This window comes from Athene noctua, chromosome 22, assembly GCF_965140245.1.
Source record: "Athene noctua chromosome 22, bAthNoc1.hap1.1, whole genome shotgun sequence".
Lineage (NCBI taxonomy): Eukaryota > Metazoa > Chordata > Aves > Strigiformes > Strigidae > Athene > Athene noctua.
The window spans coordinates 1,935,475-1,957,035 of NC_134058.1; the positions used below are offsets into that span (position 1 = coordinate 1,935,475).

At 40.5% G+C, this 21,561-nt stretch overlaps 2 protein-coding genes across 6 annotated transcripts; one reads left to right on the forward strand and one right to left on the reverse strand.

Annotated features, from left to right (window-relative positions):
- Nucleotides 1–529: 529 nt before the first annotated feature.
- On the forward strand, nucleotides 530–5,950 carry PEX10 (peroxisomal biogenesis factor 10). The gene is made up of 6 exons (XM_074924632.1): nucleotides 530–661; nucleotides 877–957; nucleotides 1,493–1,902; nucleotides 2,681–2,856; nucleotides 3,153–3,288; nucleotides 5,708–5,950. Exons 1-6 carry the CDS (start codon nucleotides 562–564, stop codon nucleotides 5,777–5,779), a joined length of 975 nt encoding a protein of 324 aa, XP_074780733.1. The 5' UTR covers nucleotides 530–561; the 3' UTR covers nucleotides 5,780–5,950.
- Nucleotides 5,951–7,997: 2,047 nt separating this feature from the next.
- On the reverse strand, nucleotides 7,998–15,935 carry RER1 (retention in endoplasmic reticulum sorting receptor 1). Of its 5 annotated transcripts, none has more exons than XM_074924635.1 (8): nucleotides 15,850–15,893; nucleotides 13,042–13,121; nucleotides 12,631–12,716; nucleotides 11,980–12,084; nucleotides 10,740–10,839; nucleotides 10,202–10,280; nucleotides 9,960–10,095; nucleotides 7,998–9,095 (listed from the first exon to the last, which is right to left on the reverse strand). In XM_074924635.1, exons 3-8 carry the CDS (start codon nucleotides 12,709–12,711, stop codon nucleotides 9,006–9,008), a joined length of 591 nt encoding a protein of 196 aa, XP_074780736.1. In that variant the 5' UTR covers nucleotides 12,712–12,716; nucleotides 13,042–13,121; nucleotides 15,850–15,893; the 3' UTR covers nucleotides 7,998–9,005. The 5 variants fall into 5 exon arrangements, with proteins under 5 accessions (XP_074780736.1, XP_074780737.1, XP_074780734.1 ...); XM_074924636.1 differs by lacking the exon at nucleotides 15,850–15,893 and adding an exon at nucleotides 15,405–15,843; XM_074924633.1 differs by lacking the exon at nucleotides 13,042–13,121 and having other exon boundaries at nucleotides 15,850–15,935.
- Nucleotides 15,936–21,561: the final 5,626 nt, after the last annotated feature.

Consider the following 21,561-nt stretch of genomic DNA (forward strand, 5'->3'; position numbering starts at 1 on the left):
CACCGGGGAGCCCAGACTCCCGCCTTCGCCTGGCCCGCACGATTTACCTCAGCCAGGCACGGCCCATGTTTCAGGGCCGCCGCCGCTGGCCGCTCAAGGCGGAGGCGCCGAGCCCAGGCCAGCCGGCTCTGCGCGCCGAGGGGGGCAGCCAGGGCCGCGGGGCCGCCGCTGCCCGGGAGCACTGCGGCGCCCAGGCGCTGCCCGGGCCGCTGGGCACCCACCCTGCGGTACCCGGGGGACGGCAGCCCTGAGGGGGCGGCGGGACGCGGCTCCCGCCATCGATAAGGCGCCGACTCGGGCGCGCGCCCTTCCCGCCACCGGCGGCCGCGACCGACACGGTAACTCTGCGCCTGCCGGCGCCCCGCCCCTAGGAGCGTCTCCCCGCCCCCCAGGAGCGTCTCCCCGCCCCCCATGAGCGTCGCCCCGCCCCCATGAGCGTCGCCCCGCCCCCCATGAGCGTCGCCCCGCCCCCATGAGCGTCGCCCCGCCCCCATGAGCGTCGCCCCGCCCCCCGGAGCGTCGCCCCGCCCCCGCGCGGTGTCCCGGCTGCCCCCGCGCGCCATGGCGGGGCCGGCGCCGCTGGTGCGGTGCGGGCAGAAGGACGAGCTGTACCGCGGCGGGCTGCGGAGCGGGGCCGGCGCCGCGCTGCACGGGCTCGCGGGTAACGCCGCCGGCCTGCACCCCCACAGAGAGGGGCCGGGCCGCCGGGACACCCTCAGGGCTCCGAAACCCGCCGGGAGCAGCCGAGCCCCCCCCGGAGCGGGTGGGGGAGGTGGGCGGGAGGGGGGTGCCAGGCCGGTGTTGGAGCGTCTGGGAGGAATTCCTGGGATCGGTGCGAATTCCCTGTCCCGTAACTGCCGCGATCCCCTCCCTTAGGTGCAAAGAAGTGGCTGGAATGGAGGAAAGAGCTTGAGCTGCTTTCGGATGTCGCCTACTTCGCCCTCACCACTTTGGCAGGTACCGTGCCCAGTCACCTCCCAGTCAGCATTTCTCCCGAGAGAGGGAAAATGTAGCTCGCCGTCCCGGGCGGCTGGTAGCTGCTGGTGACCACCGGCCAGAATGAGACCGCTTGGCAGGGATTTTCTTTAGGCGGGGGGGTGGAATATGTTTCTTAGGTTTGGTTTTCTATAAATGCCTTTCAACTATGAAATCACGAAACTGTCAGAACTTAAAGAGAACTTAAAGTCCCAATGCAGTTTATCAACGCTGATGTAACTTCTTTTAAAAGCAAAAATTATTTCCAAAAAAGGGATGCATGACACCGTGAAAAAGCATCCCTGCTTTAACCCTAAAGCCGTTGCGGATACTGACAATGCAGATGCTGATGTAAATGTAACGCTCCCCTCATTCGACGCAAAAAAATGCAATTTCTGCAACTCCAAGACCCGATGTGTTCTGACCTGAGCAGCTCTCACCGCGGGTCAGCCCTATGGAGAAGGATACTGCAATTGCCATCTTACCCCGTGTGTTTTCTGTTGCACACCTTGTTTAGGTTACCAGACTCTGGGTGAAGAGTATGTTAACATTGTACAAGTTGACTCCACCAAGAAAAGGGTGCCATCTTTTCTTCGACGGGCTGTCTTCGTTTCTCTTCACACCCTCGTACCCTATTGCTTAGAAAAGGGATTGCTGCATCTGGAACACGAGTTGCAGATAGAAGCCGATGAGTCCAGAACCTCGCAGAGCGACCCAGCGCTTGGCTCATCATCCAGCAGGACCTTAATACGAAACTGGATACGGAAACAAGCTGGGGAGCTCACAGAACAGCAGAAGAAAAAAGTCTTACAAATTGTGTATCTCCTGAAACAATGCATACCTTTGCTGCATCGGCTGCATCTGGCAGTATTCTACATACAGGGCACGTTTTATCACCTGTCTAAAAGAATCGCAGGAATCACGTATGTAAGTGGATGCATTTCTTGTTTGCAGATGGGGTCTGCTGCAGTATTTTGGCCTCTTGGGGTGCCATGTGTGCAAAAGGGATATAGAATTTGGCTGGAGCCGATTATAATATGGGCAGACTGGGTGAGGGTAAAATTTTTAATGCTATGTAGGTGGATTAGGAGTCCCTGCAGCCAAAAGATGATGGCTAATACATGTAAATGCACTGTCAGCAGCTAATACCCCATGTAAACTTCAGAATGCCATCTAGTCCAGTCTTCTACAAATACACAAAAAGTGAGAAGTGGCTTAATAAATCCATGGGAAATACCTCCATACGGTTTTGAACAAAAATCAGTACGCGCTTAGATAGCATTTCTCTGTATGAAAAGCTTAATTTCACATGGTATTTTCAGTATCTTTCAAAAAAACATCAGCCACTGGCCCAGAAATGTGTGTAGACACACAACTCCTCAACAGCTCCCAAGTGGGAGTGGAAAAGAGATGTCTGACTCTTTACTCAGAGCTTCATAACCAATTAAGGCAGCAGTTTTGATGGACAGACAGACAAATCAAGACAACTGATGCTTGCCCAAAGCAGTTAAGTGGAGCCTGACTGACTGAGACCCACCCAGGACACATTAGACCTCCTGGGAGACAGCAGGTTGCTAAGTGCTAGAAAAAATGTCAATTTTTCAGACTGAAATGAGAATCCCAAATCAAGAGTTTATTGGTGGGAGGGGCAATAGTTTCATAAAATCACAGTAACGAGGCATCTCTATTTCTGTGAATTATGTAGCTGCCTTTTGGAGGACTGCAAGGAGAAGATCAGAGTATTCGAACAAGTTACAAGTTTCTTGGAATAATTTCACTCTTCCATCTTCTTCTAACAATTGGTGTTCAGATGTACAGCTTCAAACAGAGGCAGAGAGCAAGGCAGGAATGGAAACTACACCGCAACATGGCTCACCACAAGTATGATTTTTACTTACTAGGAAAGAGGTGGAAGCAATGGTGGGAAATGGAATAGTTTTCATGAAGAGGGAGAACACTGGAGTGACACCTTGACTTGTTAGAACCTGATGTAATGTAACAGTGGATGCGTTCCTCACTGATTTAAGCACCTCTTAGATTTCATGCTTTGCTTGTGTGTTGTTGAGATATTAACAAACAGTGTTAATACTTGAAGACAGGCTTTACTTTAGGCTTGTGTATTCAAATATTTCTTGCAAGCAGACTAAATAAAAATAATATGTATCTATGTTAATTAGAAATACGACCAAAGGAAAAACTACGGGGCGCCACTCCCGCTGCACTCTGTGTTTGGAAGAACGGAGACACACGACAGCCACCCCGTGTGGCCACCTGTTCTGCTGGGAGTGCATCACTGAGTGGTGCAACACCCGGGTAAGTACAGCACAGACGGAGGCCGAAAGGGGGAAACATGATGAAATTTCTACCTGAAAATACCTGTCAGCCCAGGTGTTGAAATAATACCCTTTCCCTCACTAAGGCACCCAAAATCCCCAGGCGAGTTTACCAGGACCTGTATATTTTATCAGAATAGTCTGACTATGCATTATATAGATGAGGTAAATAAGGTGAGCAGTTTTTCTGTCCCGACCACTGAAATGCAGTTGGATTACTTGGGAGTCAGACATGGAGATAATTCCTTTACCTACAGACCTAGGCTATAGTTCTGACTGCAGACAAGCAGAAGTCAATGTTCTGAAGCTTTCTTCACCTGTTTCCAGTGAAAAGGAGTGAGTTAGTTACAACCAGACTGAGCTAGCTCTTACACGTGGTATTTTAAACTTGGATTTTGCTCTGGATTAATGAAATACAGCAAATTTTTTATCCATTAAATACTTTATAGGCATTGTGGAATAAGACACTGTCCATTTATTTTCTCTGAAGAATGAAAACTGCTTGCCAGAAAAAAAGGCATCAAGTGTTATGTACAGATAACATACTTTGTGCTATAACTCGGCTGTATTACTGCAGCTGTTTTACAAGTGAGCAGTGGGATCTACTGAAATTTTCCTACACGGACACTGGTCTGGCTGTGGTGGAACAGAATCAAGCAAATAAAACCTCTCAGAGAATTTCCCAAGATACAAAATCAATCTTGACACTAAAATCAGTATAGCCAAAGGCCTGTTATTTCAAGGCACTGAAGTTATACCTGTGCAAGATGTTAAGTTCTATGACAGACACAACATTTCAAGACACAAACTAGAATGTAGCTTGTGATGAGCTGCTGCCTTCCTAACATCATCCTGACACAAGTCAGGAGACATCAAGTCACTTCAGATTTGCTTGTAGAGACCCAGCCACGTTTTCCTCAGTCTTGCCTGAACTGTATTTTTTATGGTATTTGATGAAAAACGTAAGGAAGATTGTTGAACATTCTTAATGTAACAATATTTAACTCCTAAGTACTGCCTTAGGAATCGGAAATTAAGAAGCAAAAAACTTAGTCCACTTGAAAATCAAGTACAAGGAAACAAAAGAAAACCCTAAACAACAGAACCAACCACCACACAAAGCTGTCATTAGCCAGCAGATGCAAAATGGATTTGTATCTACCTTCCAAAACTTTAGTCTGGGCTTTTATAGTTTCCATAGGAAGCTGAAGCATCACGAACTAAAGTTTTCACACATACTTTCAAAGTCTGATTAGAATAATTTAGGTCAATGATCCTTTTGCAGTGTGGCCTTATTCAAGCTTATTTAGTCTCTTCTGCAGTTGGGCATCAATTAAAAGTTGTTCTTGTAATCTAGCATGAAGATTAGTCCTCACTTCCTCTAACACCTCTGACTGGAAAAATTAAGGAAGAACTTCAAATGAGTTAGCATTAGAAAGTGCCCTGCTGAGTCCCTGCTTGAAGTATCTTCAAATAATGTGAAAACTAGAAATTTTAATATAACAGAAGTACACTTTGAAGGCTACTGACAATTTCAGTTATCAGTTTTCAGTGTGAGTCCTGGCAATAGAGCTATACTTGTTCAAGGACATTTATTTTAGACTTTTTTTTTTTTTTTTTTTGCATTGCTCTCAACTCTAAAGCTGTCCCAGATGCACATATATCTGTACACAGACAGTATTTAAAATGCATTAGAGTGGCATTTCAGATCTGAAAACAAGCATTTGCTCTAATTGCAACTTCACCTTATCCTTTGCCCTGAAGACTTGGTGACTAATTTACTACTTGAAGAACAGTTCAATGTCCATGGTACAGGATTTTTTTGTTTCAGATGGAGACTTTGGGTTGGTTTTTCTAAACACTGACAGCAGTTACCATGACAGTAACTTGTAGTCTTTTGGAATGTAATAAATCCTTTGACTCTCCTACTAATTCACCAAGCAAAGATACAAAAAATAAAGAGCTCTGATTTTTAAAGAAGCAAGAGTATCTTGCAACATGCAGTCAGTATCTTTAAATACTATTTCTAGTGTACATGAATAAATGTTGCCTCATACTGACTCTCACTGTAGCTTCTTCTGATTCCACTTGTTAGCAAAATTAACTGAAGTAGTAGTATTGCCAGCTAGATTAAAAAAATAAACAAACAGGCAAACACCAAATGAACTGTTAAGAATCCATCCAGTTTTTAAGCACCTGTATCACTTCAAGTTGCTCTTTAAATTGGACTAGCTTAAGAGTGCTTTATATGGTTAAGCTTGCATCACAAACTGGATGGAAAAAAATATATTTTTTTAATGATGATTATTTTCTAAATGTAGCTAAACAGTTACATTTGATTTTTTAAAAAAAATTTAAATACAGCAATTCAGTACATATTCTCTATTTTCTTTTTGTAGACGGAATGTCCACTGTGCAGAGAGAAGTTCCATCCTCAGAAATTGATCTACCTACGTCACTATCAACTGTAAAGGAGAAGTCTGCTCTGTTTCATGACAAGGGCCTCAACTCCCACACCCTTTATAAAGTTGTCATGCAGCTGGAGTTAGTCCAAGAAAAAGACTTTATTATAAAACTGGTAACTGCCTGTGCAAGGTAGCACTTCATTCCTGTTTTACAGAATAAAGGTATTTCTGCCTCTACCCTTCTGTTTCTTCCAACATGGTTCTTGACCATATTAAAAATATGTCTTTCTAAAAAGTACTGAACACAAATGTAATAGTTTTCTTCACTTTGGACAATGAAAAATCAGATTCTCATTCCTTAAATCTAAGTATAGATAACGAGTCTTCCAACGTTTCATAGCATGCTTAAGGTATTAGTAAAATTCTACGTTTTTTAAGGACAAAAGCTGTAGACAAATCCTTAGTTTAACGGTAGTGGAGGTTCTGGTGATAAAGTATATCACATACCATTCTGTTTTCGTAACAAGATTAACAATAAAGCAGGTTTCCTTGATTTGACAAACTGAATTTCCCTTAGATCAACAGAAGCAACAAATGCCACAGTAATGCACGCTACTTTGCACTGATAATTAACATTCAGTTCCCAAACTCAAAGCTCTTCTGTCACTATTAGATAAAGATTTTTCATCTGAGTATTCTAGACATTTAGACTAGAGCAATGTAGTGAGTGTTTCAACAAACTAATAGAAACTAAGGTCAACTAGAAAACATCAGTTCTATAACAGCTTAAGTTTTGTCTGCGTGGTGCTTTCTACAGTCTAACACAGATAAGGAAGAAGCTGACTTCAGCCACAAGACCCCCTCCACTCGTTATGGCAAGACAAATTTATTTGTATTCTTTACATACAGACGGGGAGAAAAAGCCAGATGATCCACTCTGTGGATCACGAGTTACAGTTTCAATAAATCTTTCGCATATGGCACCAAATATGGACTTGGGATGGCACGGGAAGTGTGCTTCTTTTAAGAGGGGTATTTGTACTGCAGAGATCCTGGTTAGCTAGTTAACAATTAAATCTCCAAGTGTTATTAAAATTAGTTTAACTTTTCCTATCTATAAATTGAATAAAAAATAGTTGCTGGTAACTACGCGAGCATTTAATCATTACTGTACAAAAGTGATTTCTTTTGTCCCTTTCTTATACCAGAAAGCTTTCAGGCATCCCTCACTTACTTAAAACTGTCAAGGCAACAGTGGAAGAAAAATGGTCCATATCATGAATCAAAACATGACTACCTAAGGAAATCACTACCTGATCTCCTTTACTAAGGAACAGTAAGGAAAAACACTTGGTTGCACGTAGAAACAAACAGGAAGCAACTGATGACTGGGAAGAATTTGTGAAGTTGTCAAGCCAAGGTTTTCATGCATTCTGTAAGGATAGTTTATTTTTAGCACTTCTAAGTGTTAAAAATAGAGCAACGTGTAACAAAACGCCTTCAAACTTGTCTGGCCATTGCATGCTGAGAGTCAGCCAGGGAACTATACCACTGTCCCAACATCAGCCACAGCCCGTATTTGAAAACCAGTAATCCCGCAGAACGTAGAGCACCTACGCCCACCTGAGAATGAGAAGGCACTAATCTCAAGCTGCCACTAAAGTTCAAAAGTAAGTGGAGATAAAAATGTTTAATTTGCAATGGACGTTGTTAACACTCTGTTGTTTAGTAGGAGTCATCCCAGTCATTAATTTTAATGTTAACAAACAAACATCATCTTTTTCTCCCCGCTTTGCCTGTATTGTTCAGAAACTCCAGCAAACCTGAAGACAGTTTCTCCAAGTCAGGTGACTGGTGCTCCTGTAAGGCCCTTTCTGGATACTGTGTTTTCATATTTTTAAATTTTGACATTACTAGTTTCCATGCTGCTAATAAAACAAACGCATACAAATAAACAAAAACCAAGAGATCAATGAGAACTAAAACTATCTGCCATTTTCCCAGGATTACTGAAGGCTGAATTCCAGAGTTCCATAATGACTCCCTTTGACAGTAACAGATGAAAGGATGCCTACATACATTTTCCAGTTAGGTGTCTGTTAAAGTTGCCACTATTCTCCATTCACAGTCTTCACAGAGCTAATCTTTTCCTACTTTCTGCAAGTGAATGCTCCCTGAAGAGTTGAAAAAGGCATTGCATGAAGGTAAGTTGAAGGTAACCATTATTGAAAAGGAGCCAGAAATACTGTTAGATCAATATATGTATATAAAGATAGAGAACAAGTAAAGGGGGACACTGTCTTTTAATAAATTTTGGAATTAAAAAGTCACTTAATAAAACTGCAGTTGTATCACATGAAAAAGTTTACATGCAGGTCATTTATCTCTGATTTTTTTTTTTTCTTCCCCATAGAAAATGAAAAGCTGTGTTAAAACCCACACCGTTTGTCTGCTATGGCCAGCTTGGGTATATTCTGAAGGGGCTGTATGAAGTCATCTTAAATTAATCAAGAAACCCCTAAGTATGAAAGAAACTCCAACTAATAACAATTAAAATATATATTTTTATAATTCCAGGTCCTCAAAGGAAATTGTGATAGAGTTTGAACAAAGTTTTGAGTCATCATGAAAGAGCCCCAATTTTAGCATCTGCTGGAGATGCAATGCTGAAACTGGCATTGAAACCCAACACAAATGAGTAACTTTAGAAGCTATTATATTTTTTCCCTACTGCAAACCCCATAATCTAGGAGATTTCTTATTCCTATCTATATTTGTTTGGTTACAACTCAGTAATACCATGCATTTAGGAAACTGGCTTAAGTTCTGCATCTATAGGTCTACTGAATTCTTATACGAAAATAGCACAGGCCATGAAGCAGAAAACAGCATCATGTGTGCCATCTTACATTTTTCCTCCACGTATGTGCACAGCACTTCAGGGTGATACTGAGCAGGAGAACTATGTAAAAATACTCAACTCTAAGCCATTAATCGCTCCAGTGCAATGGATCTTGAAAGAAATACGTTATCCCAAATCCATGGGATTATCCAAAGTTTCACCAACTGCTTACAAAAGATAATACACTCAATGCAATTTGGTTAGAATGCCAGTTTCTTCAAGAAACCGATATTTCAGATAAAAACAGCAAGATCCTCTTAAAATGAAAATTCAATTGCTTTGTCACCACTCTGTTAATCATTTTTTATGAAGAAAAAAGGCATTGTTACAATGGCTCAAAATCGTTCCTTTAGTTAGAAGCAGAATTGGTCAACAGGTTGATTGCATCTTCTAGCTAGCAAAGGTCTTTCCCACATCTTCTTTCCCTTTGTATTTCCTCTTGCCATGTGTGAAGGGAATATATCTGTACTTTATCATGTGCTGTAAAGAGAAGGGATCAATTTTTGAGGCAAGAAAGTGACATAGTACTAAAAAAAGTTTAATAACACATTGTAAACTAAAAACTCCTCTAGAAAAACAGTTCTTCGGTATTGTAAAGGTAAAGAAATATCTCATCATACACCAATTTACATCTAAATAGGGGTATGAGCCCAATCTTATAAATCTCAAATTTGTGTATACCCAACAACTTAGTACAGCAAAGATTACCGATTGGGGGATCACAGGAAACTGAAGAGAGCATAGAGGTACTAATTCTTTACTACCCCTTGATCTTTAATTTACAACTTTGAATAGCAGCACCTATGCAAATTCTGAATGTCTGGAAAAAAATAAAATTGGTTCTCTTTTTAAAATGCCAATGAACTGTAAGAAATTTGTTATAAATAGTCTGAATGACTTACTTATGTTCTTCTTCCCCTTTTCTCCATCTACTTTCTCACACCAATCTGTCAGAACTTCCCTTTTTACCCATTAGAGATCTTACAAGACCTCTTCAATTAAAAATAGCCACAGTTAACTGAAGAAAGGAAGTTGGTAAGAAATTATAAGATTCTTCTGGCATAAAAACCAGATATTGAATTCTGAGATTGAAACCTTTTGAAAGCAAGCATAAAATTTTGTAATGTAGCATATGAAGACTTCTTTTACCAAGTATTTTCGTTTCCCATTGTCAATATTTGCTCAAAGTTCAACTAATGTTTATGTGTTAGTTGTTCAAATTCCTCCAGTGAAAGAAGCATGTGCAACACATTTAATAGCTCCGAAGTGCTCAACTGGGTAGAAGTTTGCAACGATAATGTAAATTCTGACATCACAAATGTCTATCCATTCTTGGCAAGTTACCTTGATTTGCCTCTTCATAGTGATACAAAACAGCATAATGAAGTACATCACAAGGATTGGCCAAAAAACGGGAACGTTGAAAGCCTCGAAGAATGTACATGCCATAGCAACCAGGATTCCTTTAGTGGCAGAGTGCCTTAAAAATAATATTAATAATTAATCCTTCAAGCCCAGCTACCACTAATTTGATGCATATATTTATATCTTTCAAAAGCAGAACATGGGCAGATGGATCCACTCACCAGAATTTAAACTCTGGGAGCCTTCTGATGAAAGGCCGAAATTCTTCATTTTGCCTTGTAGGTAAGGAAGGACCATCATCTGAAAAACACAGAAAAAAAAACAAAACAAAACACACAGACCCTCTCACACTAATTTTCTGCACTATTCAGGCTTCAGATTTATTTTTTTTTTTTTACTTTTTATCTTTAAAAAACAAAGAAAATTTTCATTGAGTTGGCTGTTTTATTGTAAATTAACAGTTTCCCAAAACAAAACAGATAACAGAAATGAGTGCCAGGTCACTTAGGTTACTATGAGGAGAACTTAAGTCACATAAACTTCTTTCAAAACATAGAAAACTAATATAATATGGAATATGTTGAAGTCCTGAAAGAGGGACAAATTTTATAGTAACATCTGATGTCAACTTGCAGAGATTTTTTGCACATCTAAAAACACAATGTCATGCTAGAACTGCACATCTTTACTGTATCAGAAAAAAAGAGCTGGAAGCTTGACTAAGTTCAAAATTATCACAAAATGAACTATTCGCCATACCTGAATCTTCCATTAAAGAGGGGTCTACCTTTGGCGACAGGAAAGCTATGAAGAGATTTAGATGGTAGATTCCCAAGGCATATGTCACAATGTACCAACCCTGAAGCAGGAAGGGAGAAAGCTAAGATTAAAGTCTTCCTGAAAACCATTTGCAGACACTGATTTTTCAACAAGATTAAACAACCTGGGTTTTTTGCTTCCCTGAGAAGTGCTTTTCTACATCCTCACAATAGCATGAAAAGTTTTCTCGACTAGTTAAAAATTTAAAATTCACGCTGTATAAAATAAGCATTCTGAATTTATGAGAAGATGAAATCACCTTTATCAATGTATTTCTTTTATTTGCGTACTGACAGATAACGTAGGTAACCACTGTCATTTAAAGGTGCCTAAATACTGACTGAACTTACTGCAATACAAATAAGTAAAAGCGAAAAAGAAAACCTACTAGCCTTTTCAAGCTACATGTTGTCTAAGGTATACTACTATAAGCCTAATGTATTAATCGAAAGAAGCCTTAGAACGTGAGAGCAGGGCAAATCCCTCATGTATTGACAGATTTAACCTGAAAGCTTTTCTCAGGCATCCAGGCTCTATGTTCAAGAAGCAGACACTGTAAAAGCAGCATAAAAGTAGTAACAGCATAAACCCACCACTTGCTCATCACCTTTGCAGGCTTCAGTCTCTTAAATGTTCCTGTTACTACCACCTGCGCAGCCTTCACATTCAATCCCTAATCTTTAGATTTTGGGAATAACAGTTCTCAAGTTGTTCACTGAATATCAGAGTGGCATGAATCAGAGGCATCTGGTTAGTGGAGGAATGCTGCTGGCCTGCAGTGACAAACACGCTGAAAAGGCAGTTCTTTATTGTTTGCATGACAGAAGGTAACCACTGGCTCCTCAACATGCTGTTACCCAGCTTTAGCATAAAAGCAAAAGCTTAATTGCAACAGAGTTTTCAGAAGTTCACTATGTAATTTCATCAGGACTAACGGAGTATTTCCACTTTCTGTTGCCATCAGAAGAACATCCTCAAGCATTTGCACATTCTCCATTCTGAAGAACTTTTAACACCAGTATGCTCCTTCTTCAGAACACCTAATTTACCTTCTACGGTGTGCTAAATGACACCGGGTGTCATTCCAAAGCAATACCATACTTCAAAAACACTCTTAACACAAAAAATAGAACAGTAATGGTATCTAAACCTACTTTAACAGTAAATTCAGTTTTCCTACCTGCAGTAAATAAACTCTAATCATGTAGATAAAACTCAGACCCAAAGTTACAATCCATCGCACTGCAGTATATGGAGTAGATTTGTCTAGCCAGGATTGGTAGATCTAGGAGGAAATACAAAGTGTACATCTGTAAAATACATGATGCACAATGAATAAAGTTTATTACAGGGTAGCACTAGAAATAGTAAGCATTTGTGAAAAGTATTTTGGGAAGGAGAGTAACGTGAAACATTTGTATTCCTTATTACAAATAAACTGAATTAAACATAAACATACTTAAAAGCCTTTGGAAAAATGCTATGTTTTTATAAAGGCAAAAAAAAATTCTTAGTGCTTGGGACATCATAAAGCAATTTAAATTTTCAATATTTTATGCAAGTTTACTTCCTTTAAGACAAATATGACATGACATCTGAAGTCACTCCTCTATACATTGTTACTCTCACTGTACTATGTCACACATATACACATTAAATATTCCATTGATCTATGTATTAGAGTATTCGTTATCTATTTTTAAAAGGCTTCAAAGGAAAACTTTCGTACAGATTTTAGCGTTACAACAACTCATCCAAAAAGTAATGAGTTTAAGGAGCTGCACTGAGGCCTGCTTCTAATGGAGTCAGAAAAACCCTACAGAAAACCAACCTGTCCAAGTCTTGAGAAAAATCTATAGACCACAGAAGGCTTTCCATGCACAGACTCACCAATACTGTCCCCTTCTGACATGATTGCTGTGGAAACAGAACAGGATACACAGATAACGTTTAAAACAAAAATCTAAGCTCTATAGTAGTGAAGCTTTACAGTACTTTATTTGAACCAGCATTTACATATGATACTCTTTTGGATTGCTGTTTGAAACAAATTGTGCTTAATGAAATATTCTTAAAGAGAGGACATTTATTCCAAAATAAATTAATTTCCAAAATAAATTGTCAAGAAAGCAAAGAACAGGTTATTTTACAAAGGCAAGACAGGATCCAATCCATTTTAGGGAGGGGGAGGAAAAAAAGTCCATACAGAAATGCAGGAATGAGCCTCATTAGACATCTTCACCTTGATAAGGCAGGAGCTGAGTTATAACATCTAAGCATTGAGATATGAACTGCAGCACCACCCTCCTGTCACCTCAGATTCTAAAGGCAAAGAACAAAACCAAAATAAATATTTTCTTTAAAGCTGCTTAGGATTTTTAAATACTGAGTAATTAGACAGCGAAGAAGTTTAATTTCAGGACTCCGTACACCAGTGGTTACAGACTAAATTCTACCTAATTACCTAAACCAACACACTGGCCACTGCTAGAATTATTCAATGAGTTTATCTCCCTCTTGAACGTGAAGAGCTCAGCAGTCACAAAAAAAAGTTTTATGCATTAGCAAAACTGTGTAGTAAAAGGGCCAGGATTCTGAACTCAGGTGAAAACATTAACAAAAGGAATTATTTTTTAGTATATGCTCTGCTACCAAATTAAGATCTTATTTTACTTTTCAGTTAAGCTCAGCTAAGTTTTACAGTTCACTCCAAGATATAAACCAAACAAAATAAAATGGATTCTAAACAGAAACATTTTTGCCACATCACCAAAAGGAATCCCTGACATCACTTCCTGGAGTCCTCATCGGTGGGTGGGACTCCATAGCTGGGATAGTGGGAGTACTCTCAGCCCTGTATTAATACCTCAGGAGCCTCAGATGACAATAAAGACACACGAAACATGACTCAATCAGAAAAATGTAAATTATCTTAGATGCTGCAATACAGTAACTGTTGCAAAAAGTAATTTGAGACCAATGACAATGTGGGGAGACAGAGAACCTTAACGTTATCTATTTTTTCTGTAAACATCTATAAACTACATACTATGGCATAATTAGTAAGTAGAAAAAAAGGAGTTCTATTACACTTCAAAAGATAAGGGCATTCATTATGGGGCTTCAGGAGCTGCAGTCCACTTTAATTCAAGCTATAGCTAGAAAAAATCAAATCAAAACTCATACAACACAGATACAGACTTTTTCAACATAGGCAAAAGGAACCAATTATTATTCTCTCCATTCACTGCACTGCAGAAGAAAAGTTACTCAGCATTATTAGTCAAGCATAATTTTATGCTTTAGTCTGGGTTTTTTTTGAAATGTCCTGAAGTATAAAACCATGACAAAGATATTGAATCTATTAATCAGATAACAATTCTCTGAAAACCATGAACATAAGAATTCTCCTAATATCAAAATTAATTTTACAGATACCTCCATAACAAATGCGGGCTATAAGTACACCTGACATTACAATCTTCTAAATGTTAACTTATGCAAATCAAATGAAGAATCATGCATGTAAGGCTACTGATGGCTTTATGACAGAATAGGCATTTTGCTTGGTATAAAAAGTGACATTGTATGTGATCATGTGATTTTTTTTAATTGTACGTACAGCTCTTCCATAGCAGACCAAGAAATACAACCAGCTAAGACTGTCTTAGTGAAACTCTCACCAGCTCAGTTTAAGTAGCATAGACTGAAGTGTATCGCATGACACAGTTTAGAAGTTAATATTTCTTATCACATTAAAACTTTACTGAAAGAATATCTGTATTTAGACGATTATCAAGAAAAGCAGTCTTTGGCACTTCTTTGAAGATAGTTTACAGTTAAGAACAGAAGTCAGACCTCACTGGTTTAAGGGAATAATTAAATCTAAACAGCAGCAATCCCCCTTCCATAATGTAACATAAGACTTTACTGTTCAACATAAGGAGTTATGATAAGCCTTCAGCCATTTCCCTAAAGCCAATTATCGGAAAGATATACAAAGATTACTATAACAAACAATTGAGTAGGTTGCTACTAGTGGAATATGGACTGCTTCTAAAACTAGACCATATCAAAATGGTTTTCTCTGCTGAAAAATACAAACTAGGCAAGTGCATGACTTTTAACAACTATGTTTTCTACCACAATTGTTATGGTACTATCATTACAAATGCCACTGCACTGCTGAGTTCTTAAAAAGGACAAGACCTGGGGCAGTAAAGGCATTTAAGTTATGACTCACATCATCACATACAGAGAAGTACAGAATTTTTAAACAATACTCTGATTGATAAAGATTTTTCTTAAATTTGAAATAGAAATGAAGCTTATAACTACCAAAACCATATTACTGCTCACACAAGTTTCCTTATTCATAGAGAAAACGTCAGAAGAGCAACACCAATGCCATTTATTAAGAACAGGGTGAATGGACAACCGCAGGAAAATGACCCGTTGGTTGCGCAAAACGGGTTTTTATCCTAAAAAAGTCACCGCTTCGCTTTACCCGTTACAACAGCAGCCCGGCCTGTCAGAAACTCCCAACTGCCTGAACGGCAGCACCCGCGCTCCCTGCATTTACCCGGAAACGCGGAGTTCACGTACCCTGAGCGCTACCTAAGGCGAAACGCTGCGGGCCAACAGCAATACAAGACACTCTGGAAAACCGCAAAGCTTTTGGCACTGTTCTGGCACAGAAGCCAGAACGAGAGGCCCGAGAGGGGCCCGCTAAGGCGAGGAGGGCCCGGGACCAGCACCAGGGCGGACAGCGGCTTGGCGGGAGGTAAGCAAGCCCTGCGGCAGGCCCAGGCAGGCCGGCCCAGCGCGCCCAGCAGCAGCCGCGGAGCCGGCGGGCAGCGACCGGCAGCGCGGCCCACAGGAGCGCCTAGGCCGAGGCCGGAGAAGCCCCCGCGCTCCCGGAGGAGCCCCTCGCTCGCCCGGGGGCTGTCACCACCTCCGCCCCGCCAGCCCGGAGGCGCAAGGTCCCCCCGCTCTCGCCCGCGGCCCCGGCCGGGCCCTGAGGCGCCGACACGGGGCACCAGCTACTCACAGCCGCCCAAGCCGGGTCCTTCCTTCCGCTCCCCCTCCCCCCTACTTCCACAAACCCAATATGGCGGCACTGGCGGCGACTCAACTTCCGCTCCCGGGGCGGAAGGGGCGGGATAAAGTGTCGGTACTGCCTCGCCATTGGCTCTGAGGGCGGAAGTGGGAGGTGCCGCGGCGCCGAGCGGTAAGGCGGGAAGTGGTGCGTGTGAGGCTGGGGAGCGGCGGCTGCCGTGGCGGTCCCGGCTGCAGGCGGTGGCCGCCGCGCTACCGCCAGACGAGGCGCGTCCTCAAACCCGCTCTGCGGGCGGGACGCAGCCCGCGAGGCCCGGGGCCGCCCTGCGCGGCCGTTCCGCTTCCCTCAGGGAGCGCCCCGCCCCTCGCTCCCGCGCAGCCAATGAGGCTGCTGCGGTGGGCGGTGCCTGCGCCTACGCGCGCGGGCGGTCCCTGAGGGGTTGGGCGGGAAGGGCCGGGCGCGAGCTCCTGCCATTTTCTCATTTTCCCGCCTCTCCGCGGGCGGGAAGGAGCCGTTCCCGGGCGGGCCCCGCCGCGGCGCCGCCTCAGCCTGGAGGGGCGAGGACCAGTCTCCTTACGGCCGCCAAGTCCGGTCTCTTGTTAAGCCCGCGCTTCTGGGTGTAAGCTAACGTAAATACAAACGCTTTTCCTCTCGTGGGCTGGCTTTATTTTCTACGCTGTTGGTTTATGCAAAGGTCGCGTAGTCGCTAACGCTTTAGCTTCTGGCTGTAGCCTGTAGCGCTTATAATGACCGTTAGATATTTAAGAACCTGAGTTCCCCTTACATTGTAAAGTGAGTATAAATAGTAAGCAAAATAATATGTTTATCTTCACCTGAATGTTGTTTATACTGAAATTATAACATAAGTATTCCTGAGTAAAATGAACGCTTTTACTTTTGATTTACTGGTTACTCAGTGTTCAGTCTAGCCTTTCTGGGTTGCTTAAGTAATTTCAGTTGTTTTTCTTTAAACACGATGGGCAGGGGTGTGTGTGGAGGCCTCAAGTGAGTCTTGTCAGAGGAATCAGGGCCTGTTGGGTGTTCTCAGGGTCCTGACCTGAGGGGCATAAATTAATTGAGCTTGCAACAATATTTTTTCATTTATTTTTGGCATAATAGGGTCATTTGTTGTCTTTAAATCTTTTGCATGCTGTAAGGCAGAACAAGAAGGTAACAGATCCCTCCCTTTTTACAAAGTACAGTAAATTACTACCTGTAAAACTAGCATAGCTGTAGAATTTACAGACTGCTGTGGGAGTCAGATTCTTGACTTCAAGAGTTTTAATAACTTACTCCATTCTGTTCTGTTAGAGCCAAGAGGGAAAAATTTAATTTCAAGGCTTTACGATTTCTGCCTTGTAAATACTTCGTAAATTCTTTCAGTTGGAGTCCGTGTTTGGGTGTTAAAATGGTAAATTTGAAGTCTAAAGCATGTGAAGGTGCTGACAATGCATAGATATAAATTTAATCATATAAAGGAGAAAAATGTGAGACTTTCAACTTTTGACTGCAGTTGAGAACAGAAGTGGACATTTGTCTGTTAAAAGGGGTTAGAAGTATTGTTTTATTTTCTAGATCAGGACAAGCTGTTCTTTAAAGACGGAAGTTACTTTGAGGGCAGGTTTGTCAATGGAGAAATTATAGGGAATGGATTTCAATATTGGGTCTTGACAGGTGAGCCAATAACTATTACACGCCTTTTTAAAAAAAAAAAAATCTCTATCCCCTTAAATTCTGAAACGTGAATATAGCAGCCAAACTGATTTAGCCCAACTTATCAGACTTCCATGATGTTTATTGGAGAGGTACGGTTTTTGTGTTTTCTTGTTGGCCTCTCAGTGTAGTCTGGGTTAACTTCTAGTCGTCTCAGAAAGCTAGTCAAATGTGTTTAATGGTAGAAACCAGAAACACGTATCATCAATTTGTGATAACGTCTCAGTCCTTCAAAGATGCACACATGTGCAGACTCGTGTTTATATGAAGTGCTCCACAAGATCAGGCCAAAGATGTTAGAGAATTTGAATAAGCTATCCATTAGGGAGGGGTATCTCATGCCTGATTCACCAAGGGAACATTTCAGTGAATTCATTCTCCTGTAGTATCCTGAGCAGAAGGAAGTTCTTTGATTAAAGCACTGTCCCAGTAAATTGCTCCAGAAAATAATTTCTCCTCTTTCTGTTTATTCCTGTACAGGTGAGTTGGTGACTTCTTCACCTGCCTAACCACAACAGGCAGTAAGGCTGACAGAAAATAAAGGGTGACCACAAGGAATACAGTGTATTATATAAATAAATCGGGTAAATACTTGACAGAAAAATAGTTATCTGTTGCTCTAAAACCACACATACATCAGGAAATTCACAGTACAGTACTCCTAGTGCTAAGCAGCTGATTTTTCAAGCTTTGACATGGAAGATTTTAATGAGTACATGCCATCAAAAAGCTGTTAAGGTGACTGTGAAATTCAAGTACCTTTATACATTCCTTAACCATAAAAGAACATATTATGAATCTTTCCTCTTTAACACCTCACTCAGTTTTAAAAACCAGAAGGATTATTAGTTTTAAAATGAAGCCTGAATGAGCATGTTTATAGACTTTATTCTAGACAGCATTTGTAAAACAGTAGTTACTAATTACAGACTTCTAGTCTTTTAGAATGTATTCTGTCTGTGCTCTGTAAGTCACTGGTGAACCTTAAATACATAAAAAAAACAACTTTGATAGATTGTTGGGTTTTTCTGTTTAATTTTCTTATCTGTTTGGTTTAAGGGAACACATATTCCAGTCAGTTCCTATTTGGAAATTCCATGGATGCAAAGTCTTGCAATGTAAAGATGGTGGGAAATACAAAGGAGAGTTCTACGAAATGAGAGAAGGTAAGTTAGACACTTTGAGTAAGCTTTATTTAAAATTTACCGTGTCAAGACTGAACAGACGCATTTATGCTGCATAAATACAATTACTTAATTTGATTTTTCGAAGATGGCGTTTGTCTACTGAGAGCCAGGAAACTAAGCTCTTGTTCTCGCCTTATGTTGACTTAATCTGTGAAAATTAGTTTTTCTTTTAAAAATAAGAGCTACAAAATGCTACGTAATGTTTGAATAAGTATTTTGGAATAACGTTTAGTAAAAATTAAAATATGGAAAAAAAGCCGTTACTGGCTATAATCTACAAGAGAAGAGGCTGTACTGATGTTAAGATTCAGAAAACAACTGGCACTGTCGCAGTTCTACAAATAGTTTAGTAACAAAGCATGGGAAATGGTGCTGTTGCCTTAAAATCATTGCCTTTATACAATTGATTAGTTTTCAGACAGAATGAATTGTTAATTAGGAAAATTTTTATGTCCAGCTCTCTTAATTCTAGTCACTTTTTCATATTTAGGAATTTAATACATTTTAAAACATGCTTAAATGAAAAAGGTTACAGCTGAATTCTAGGACTCATACTTGTCCTAGAAATGGTAGAGCTTGGTTGACTGGGTTTGTAACACTTAAATCATGTGAGAATTTGGTACTTTAACAGCCTGTGTGCTAATTGATTGGCTGCAGCCTTTGGAAGAGTTGGAATGAATTTGAGGGTTCCTGAAAGCTGAAGTAATACTATTCTGGTTTTTACTCAGTTTCAGTCTAGCAGGACTAAAACAGATGGGATCTTGCATGTCTTTAAGACAGAGTTTAGGTACAGCTCCTCAGGTTTGCAAATAATTTCTTAATTGACTCAATGTAACCCATCTAGTCTCCCTGTCACGCTCCATGTTAAGGTATTTGCACTGAAGTCAAGTTCCTGGGTGGTGCCAGAGCTTGCAGAACCACTGTGTAGCGAGATCTTTGGAGTAGCAATTCCTTTGTCTATCCAGTAGCTATTCCATGTAACTTTACAACGTGTCTAGCCAACTGACAGTTTTTCCTATGGACGTGAAATCACAACCAAAAATCTACTGAATACTGCTTATGTAGTTAGAGCATAAAGCACTTACATGTTCTGCAGTTCAGCCTGCTATTGGTATATACGTAAGCAGGTATCTTGGCTTTTCAGTTTGGCTTTTTGGTTTTGTTATTTGCGTTTTTTTCACCTATCAGCACCCCTAGATTTCTTTTAAATATACATGAAAAATTTCTAGTTAAATCTATTTATCTGAACATAATTATTGAATACAGTTTAAAAATCTTTATGTATTATGCCATGGACACATGAAAATAGGGAATTAAAATCAGTAGGACAAGATAATAAATACGTGCTAGATAAAGAAACAGATGACATAAAAATACGTGCGGGTGCTGCTGTGCATTTGTTTTATTATCACCCAAACACTGTTAAACAAAAAGCGTGGTGTAATAGCTTTTTGAGACATTGAAGACAGGATCTTTTGTATGTGTGGGCATGTGTGTACACACAGTTTTGTACCACTGGGTGTCTCTCTAGCATCTGTTTTGAGACTGAATTAGTAAATTCTTCAGGCTTACACTTGTTCAGTAACTGGTCTGTCTGTAGGATTGTAAGCGTTTAGTACTATATATAAAGTTTACCATGGATATGTGCTCAAATGTGACAAGATACTTTGGCCAAAATAAAAAAAATTGTGACAGTATCTGTTGATTGATTTAGTATTTGTATTTTAAACAGAAAACAAGACAACTGTTTAATGCAAGTGTTCACTCAGCGTATACTGCTTTCAAATTCTATAACTTAGCATAAAACATTAAAAGGATATAAATGCTTTTTTTTCAGGCAAAATAATAGGTTGAGGTTATTTTTTAACCTGTTACCATAGAATGATAAAAGAGCTAACCAGCTTTCTGGAAAAGAGCTAAGACATACCTGTGACCTGCACCTTAGAGGTGAATGATTTAGCCACTTGTTTCTGCAATTTTAATCTTGTTCGGCATGTTGCTTGTAGAGCTGTTCCCCTGAGTGGTGGTACTATAAATATTATTCTTCTTTCTTTCTGTCCTGAGCACCGTCTCACATCTGAAGTATTCTGTGGCTCTAATTCTCTGACAAAGTTTATAGTATGCCTGGTCAGTTCTTTCACTTAGGAGTAGAAAGCTGACAATAATATATTTTGAGAAGAATAATAACTTAATGAATATAAAATTTTCAGTGCTGCTTGTTTTTTAATCAGCCAGTTTTTTCACAGTACAAGTAACTGGCAGAACCTAGCACCTACTTTAATGATCTGTTGTTGTCAATGAAAAATTGACAAAAACTATGTGATTGTTTACCCATCAAGTTTGTGTACACAGTATTTATTAAGTTTATACCAGTACATTCCTGACAAACATGGTAATAGATCATTATATACTGAATTCCAACAAAAATCAAAGCACAGTTCCCGCAAAACGTGAGCCTATGTAATACGGAATTAAACGGGAAATCTGTGAAAACTAATAGAGGAGTTATGTATGGGCAGCACAGGGGATGCAAAGCCAGCCATAACACAAAGGGTAAGACTTGGTTCGGTGCCCGAAAAAGGGCACGTTGCTGAGAAGCTCAAGTTAAGGATGTGGAAATTCTACTTGCTTTGTCTGCATAAGCTTTTGCGCGTAAGATTTAGAAGTTTGTTTTGTATGGTCAGGTATTTCAGTGAATATCAAACTTTCCTGCTAATCACTTAGTGTACCCCCACTGTGTACAAATAGTTCTGTGCTTGTAAACAGCATGTAACTGGGTTTTCCTTTACTGAAGTAGTACCTT